Source organism: Mus pahari, chromosome 4, assembly GCF_900095145.1.
Source record: "Mus pahari chromosome 4, PAHARI_EIJ_v1.1, whole genome shotgun sequence".
Classification (NCBI taxonomy): Eukaryota; Metazoa; Chordata; class Mammalia; order Rodentia; family Muridae; genus Mus; species Mus pahari.
Genome location: NC_034593.1, coordinates 139,418,814 through 139,425,836, shown reverse-complemented (window position 1 = coordinate 139,425,836; position 7,023 = coordinate 139,418,814). Strand labels below are relative to the sequence as shown.

The following is a 7,023-nucleotide window of genomic DNA, read 5'->3' as shown; positions in this document are numbered from 1 at the left end:
TCAGAAACTGAAGCACCAACCAAAGAATATGCATTACCATAGAATTGTACACACAGAAATGATTATGTGAAAAAACCAAAAAAAAAAAAAAAAAAAAAAAAAAAAAAAGAGAGACAAAGATGGTCACAGCTACCTCACTGTTGAGATGTGAATATTGTACCAAAATGTTGTGCATGATTGATACATGACATTTAGAATTTGAGGTTTCCAAAAGACTGATTTAAAAGTCCTGCCCAGGTAGTTTATAGTGAGAATGGAAACAGAGGGCTCTAGAGATGACTCAGGCAGTGAATCATTTGCTGAACAAATGTGAAGGCTTGAGTTTCGATCCCTAGCACCCACATAAAAAGTTGAGCGCACAGACATCTGCAACTGCAACATTGGGGAGAGAAGCAGGTGGGTCCCTGGAGTTCACTGGCTGGCCAGCCTTGCAAAGTCAGTGAGCTCTGAGCTCAATAAAAGACTGTATCTACCTCTAAACTCAGACATGTGTGCATGTGAGTACATAGTGCATGCACACACAAGCACGCATGCTTACATGTGCCCCGGAACGCCCACGAAGACACTAGAAATTGAATCAAGAAAAGATCTTTTGGGCTTGTCAGTTTTTGCATGAGTGCTGTAACGCTTTCTCTGATGGAATTTATTTTAACTACAGTGGGAAGGAAGCTCCAGAGAGCACGTGATCCCCAGCAGCCCTGGCTGTGTGCTGGGTCTGGGGTGAGCGCAGTCCAGACTCTAAGTGCAGACTGAGGCCAAGAGCTATAGTGCTGCTCTCCAGTTCTGTCAGAGCTGGTTCAAATCTTAGGAGGCTGTGCAGAAAGAAAGCAGACGACTTAAAAAGTAGACCACTTGTTTCAAGGCATTTACTAAGAACGGGAGATAGGGACAGTGCCTGTCTACTCGGGGTTCCATTCTTTAGCATCTACCAGAGAGAGCCTCGCACACAGTAGATGCTTAACAAGCACTTGTGTAATGGATGCAATTCTTTGTTTTTATACTATCAATGAATGATGATTATATCATGGGTGTGGTGCCCACACCTTTAATTCCAGCATTCAGGAGGTAGACTGGAGGGGATTGAAAGTTCCAGGCCATCTTTTGCTACATAGTGAGACCTTATCTCTAACACAAAACAAAATAACTCCCCCCCAAAGCAACAAAGACCACAGGCACCTTCCTAAAGATGTGCACGGGGAAAGCGAGCATGTGGGAAAACATGTCCTATGTTATCAGAAAAATGCCAACTAAGACGAGATAGCATTCAGTACCACAATAACCATAACCCAGAACAGGGGCATCAAGTGAGAGGCAAGAATGGGACAACCCAGATTCTCCTCCATCGCTAGTGGGGATGCAACCACTTGCACAATGTTGAGAGCCAGTTTGTTCTTTGACTATGCTAAACACATTCTTCTGGTTAGTGCTGTAGTTTTATTTTTTGAGACGGGGTTTCTCTATGTAGCTCTAGCTGTCCTGGCTAGCCTCAAACTCAGAAATCTGTCTGTTTCTGCCTCCCAAATGCTAGGATTAAGGATGTTCACCATCACCCAGCTGCTAAACACATTCTTACAATGTGATCCAGCAATCATGACTTGGTATTTATTCTGAGGGATTTGAAAAGTTTCACTATTTAAAGGCCTACATGTTGATGTTTAACATCAGTTTTGGGTTGGGTTTTTTGTTTTGTTTTTTTGTTTTTTAATTGCCAAAAGAGATGTAACCAAAATCGTTTTCATTGGGTGAAGGGATCCACATAACAATGAGCTGTTATTCAGTGTAATTAAAGACGTACACCACCACCACCATCACAACCATTGGCTTGAAAGGGACATTTTTAAAGGCTCTATTATGATCAAAGTATGTTCATATTTAAAAGAATCAGATTACAGGAAACAAAAAGGATGACTTTAAAGGAAGCATGGTTCTCATGCTATCTGGTGCTGATAGTATAGTCTACTGAGTAAGTCCACAGTGCACATTTGCCAGGCGCCTTTGAGGGCTCCTCAAGCTCTTCATGACTATATATACTTTTCTGGGTTTTTTAAACCATGCACCTTTTCTTTTCTTTTCTTTTTTTTTAAAGATTTATTTTATTTATTATATGTAAGTACACTGTAGCTGTCTTCAGACACTCCAGAAGAGGGAGTCAGATCTCATTAAGGGTGGTTGTGAGCCACCATGTGGTTGCTGAGATTTGAACTCTGCACCTTTGGAAGAGCAGTCGGGTGCTCTTACCCGCTGAGCCATCTCACCAGCCCACCTTTTCTTTTCTTAGGAGCTGAAAATTTCACAAATACTTATTTTGAACTTCTGAAGTGAAATATAAAATTTATATATTTCTATATCAATATATTAAAATGTAAACTATAAATTATATATACAATTTACTATATTACAATATATACAAATTGTATCTTTAGAAATTTATATTGGGCAGGGGGGTATAGGGAACTTTCGGGATAGCATTTGAAATGTAAATAAAGAAAATAATAATAAAAAAAGTGAAAAAAATTTATATTAATAAAATATATCAAAGGGAAGGTCATTAAAATTCATACACAATATTGTCTGTCTGTCTGTTTGTTTGTTTATTTATTTAGATTTTTCAAGACAGGGTTTCTCTGTGTAGTCCTGGCTGTCCTGGAACTCACTCTGTAGACCAGGCTGGTCTTTAACTCAGAAATCCACCTGCCTCTGCCTCCCAAGCGCTGGGATTAAATGCCACCACTGCCATGCAATATTGTCTTTTGTTTGTCTGAGACAAGGTTTCACTATGTAGCTCTGGCTGGCCTGAAACTTTCCATGTAAACCAATTTGGCATTAAATTCAAAGAAATCTACCCATCTCTGCCTCCCAAGTGCTAGGAATAAAGGTGTGTGTGCTACCACACCTAGCAACATCATCATCATCATTATTTTATTATTATATTATTATTATTATTTCAGGTACAAAAATATACAAGGCTTCAGCCCCAAACCACATATAGCAAACATGAATGACGTTTCGCAAAAGGCAGAGGTAAGTAAATCTGTGTGTGTGTGTGTGTGTGCATGCGTGCGTGTGCGTGCATGTGTGTATGCGTGTGCGCGTGTGTGTGCATGTGCATGTGTGTGCGTGTGTGTAAGTGGGGTGGAGAGAGGCAGGAAGAGACTTAGAAAGGGAGAAGAGCTGAGTAATAATACATGTTTAACTGGGGATTGTGGGAAAGGTCACAGTTAGGTGTTCGTAACCTTAGTACAAATATCAAGATGTACAAAGAGAGGAGGTTCAGTTTGCGCACTGTTTTGGGTCACTACTTGATCTGAAGCTCTGCAAGGCAGTGAATTCTAAGTACAGTGGTCTTAGAAATGGTTCCTTCAATGCTGTGTTAATGAGGCTTGGACCTTTGGAGGTGATAATTCAGTTTTAGGAGGAGGACTCTTAGCATCTTCTAAAAACTGCAATAAGCATCCTCTCTTTTCCCCTTTCAGTTTCTTGGCTGTGGTTATTGAGAATTGAGAGATCCCAGATGCTGACACCCAAAAGTGACAAACTAAGAAACTATGAGGACCAGATCTGCCACATGATCTATGCCACATTATCTGTGCCACATGATCTGACCATTAGGACAGAGAGTTTGGCATTCTGACACTCAATTTTATTTACAAAATTTCTTTCAGAAATAAACTTCTAAAAAAGACAAGAGGAATCTGCATTCCTAGTATGAGAATAGGGAAACCATTTCTCTAGTCTCCTATTAGACTTTCATTCTTTAGGGTTTTCCTTCAAGAGCCTAGTCTATGCAGTTGGTGTAGCCACCCTGTGCACTTTAATGGGTTTTTGGAAGTTACACATGGGTGGTGCGACAGGAGACATGAATCACCTCTTGTGGGGCTAAACTGGCCTTCAGCTTTGCCTATACTATATAACAGCAATAGTGCTATCTGCAATATGTATGTTACCTCAAAAGCCTAATCAAAATTCATATACTTTACTGAGACTGACCTTTTTAATTTGTAAGGGAGTGGTGTTAATTTTAATCCTTAATAATAGGATGGGAAAATAAAATGGACTCTTTTTAATTAGAGTTCAATATCTGATTTTTTTATTTTACTGGCCTTTAGCCTCAGTAAAAGGCTACCACTAATTGGGGTTTCATTTCTGAAAATTTTTGATTTAATAAAATTTCTGCTCATATTTTCTTTAAGTTCAACTTAAGTTTTTTTTTTTTTAAGATTTTATTTATTTATTATATGTAAGTACACTGTAGCTATCTTCAGACACTCCAGAAGAGGGAGTCAGATCTTGTTAAGGATGATTTGAGCCACCATGTGGTTGCTGGGATTTGAACTCTGCACTGGAAGAGCAGTCAGGTGCTCTTACCCGCTGAGCCATCTCACCAGCCCTCAACTTAAGTTTTAGAGAATATCTAGTCAGGCTGTGATGATCCAAATAAAGGGTTGAAACTCATTTCTATCTGTTTTGATAAATATTGTATCTTGTTTTTATCTTTGCCTAATTTCTTCTTTTTAAACTTTTATTCTCTTTATTTTCTTCTAACAAAGATTCTGCTTTCCTCATCTAAACCTGTCCCTAAATCCTATGTGCCAAAACTTGGCAAGGGAGATGTAAAGGATAAGTTTGAAGCCATGCAGAAGGCCAGGGAAGAAAGAAATCAAAGGCGATCCAGAGATGAAAAGCAAAGAAGAAAAGAACAATATATTAGAGAGAGAGAATGGAACAGGAGAAAGCAGGAGGTCATTTTATTTTATTTTTGTGAAAATTTTCATGTTTTTCATATTTGTGCATTATTCCCACTAACATTTCACACAGACCATGGTTAACACCGCTTTCCGTGTCTGTGAGCCGATTTCCGTGTGCTCCCCGTCCCTGTCTGCAGTTTCTCACTGCTTACACTGCCTGCAACCAACCATGGTCCAAACCACCCAGCCCAGAGGCAAGCAGAAGCTTTGAATACATTCCATTACAGTATGTTTTTATAACTATCCTTTTATAATTGTGTGTTCTTTGTCTCTTATTGTGCCTAATATATATTTTTTTCTTATATGGATATAATTTTCATACAAGAAAAACCAGCATGCACAGGACTCAGCATTATCTGTGGTTTCAGGAATCCATGAGATATCCTAGAGGGCTCTTCTGCAGTGTGGGGCAGAGGGGCTATTCTAGTATAATCTAGTCTTATTTTGAAACATGTTCATATTTATTTATTCAACCACCTAGATTAAAGAAATGCTTGCTTCTGATGATGAGGAAGAAAGTTGTCCTAAAGTAGAAAAGGCTTATGTCCCAAAGCTAACAGGTGAGAGCCTCGAGGACTAACTGTAAATGAGATTGCAAGAGAAAGAAACACGGCAAAATATCCAAGGGGTTCTCTTTTGTTTGTGTGTGTGTGTGTGTGTTTAGGGACAGTTAAAGGTAAATTCGATGAAATGGAAAAACACAGACAGGAAGAACAAAGAAAGAGAACAGAAGAAGAAAGAAAACGCAGAATTGAGCAGGATCTGTTAGAAAAGAGGAAAATACAGCGCGAATTAGCAAAAAGAGCAGAGCAGGTAGGTGCTAAATGCTACACTGGGGGTTATTTCTGTAACAGAACAAATGAAAACTAATCAGGATGTTGCTGAATTAAAATACTTAATACAGTATAAACTTATTAATAGTGGCTAGCCTAAAATATTATCTTAAAGGAAAATATTCACGTCAGTTGCCCAGTAGTATGGGCAGAATGGGCCTATCTTAGGAGTGATGATATTTTATTCTGTATAATCTTACTAATTATTTCTAATTCCTTAAAATGACTATACTCCCAACTTTTCTTGGTATCTTAGAGTTTTATAAAGCTTTATGACATTTTCACACATAAATTATTCATAATTACAAAGCACAATTATGGCTTTTTAATAGCAGTATTTGTAAGTGCTGCCCTGTTTGCACGTGCACCATGTGCATGCATTGTCCACAGAGGTCAGAAAGCACTGAATCCCTTGGGCTTGGAGTTACAGACAGTTCTGCGTCATCATGTATGTGCTAGGAACCAGAGCCAGGCCCTCTGCAAGCGCAGAGCTGTCTTAGCCACTGACCAGCCTCTCCACTCCCTTAACTTGATGTGCTGTGCTCCATTCATCTTTATTGTTTTCTAAAGAGAAAAGTGATAATGCAAATAAGGCATAATCCCATTATTGCATGCCCGAAAAATCCATTAACTTCAATTTTGCAAATAACCTCTGCTGGGATACAAACAGCTACTTGTTGACTGGTGAATGATATATGCTGGGTTAACCTTAAGAAGAATGAGAATTTCCTACACTTTGCTTTATATCCTTATCTGAAGAACCCCATGTACTTCAGGGTTGCCTTTAGGTTCTAGTGATTAAAGGTGAACATTCATTTTGTATTGAAACTTTATAAGGAAGTCAAATTATAAAATGAGAATTATTGAATTTTTAATTGTTATATATAATTACTTCAAATTTTTAAGCATGTTGATGTAGGAGTTAAGATTATAGTTATATCAAGATTATAAACAATCCTGAAGTATATAAATTGTGACATCTAACACATTATACCGTGTATATATATAAAATATCTTTCAGTCTTCTATACTTTCAAAGTACTCATATTTTCTAGACTTTCTGACCCATTTGAAACCCAAGAATGGAATGCCAGACAGTGGTTTCTCAAAAACAAAATAATACAAAAACCCTGTCAGTGAGCCTGACTATAATAAAGACTGGATGTTCAAAAGTAAATTATATATATATATATATATATATATATATATATATATATATAATTTTTTTTCATGAAAAAAAGTCAGTGTCATGAAACTCAAGAAGAATGAAGACCAAAATGTGGACACTTTGCCCCTTCTTAGAATTGGGAACAAAACTCCCATGGAAGGGGTTACAGAGACAAAGTTTGGAGCTGAGATGAAAGGATGGACCAAAGCTGGGCAGTGGTGGTGCACGCCTTTAATCCCAGCACTCGGGAGGCAGAGGCAGGCGGATTTCTGAGTTC

The 7,023-nt window shown here is 38.2% G+C and overlaps 1 protein-coding gene across 4 annotated transcripts in view; it reads left to right on the top strand.

Moving 5' to 3' along the window:
• The window catches only part of Nexn (nexilin F-actin binding protein), a 31,855-nt gene that overhangs the window by 8,262 nt on the left and 16,570 nt on the right, over window positions 1-7,023 (top strand). For all 4 annotated transcript variants that reach the window (XM_021196125.2, XM_029537901.1, XM_029537900.1 and 1 more), the window contains exons 2-5: window positions 2,949-3,021; window positions 4,548-4,739; window positions 5,227-5,305; window positions 5,410-5,558. In XM_021196125.2, coding sequence (XP_021051784.1) covers window positions 2,995-3,021; window positions 4,548-4,739; window positions 5,227-5,305; window positions 5,410-5,558 — 447 coding nt within the window. In that variant the 5' untranslated portion in view covers window positions 2,949-2,994. The remainder of the gene's footprint in view (window positions 1-2,948; window positions 3,022-4,547; window positions 4,740-5,226; window positions 5,306-5,409; window positions 5,559-7,023) is intronic.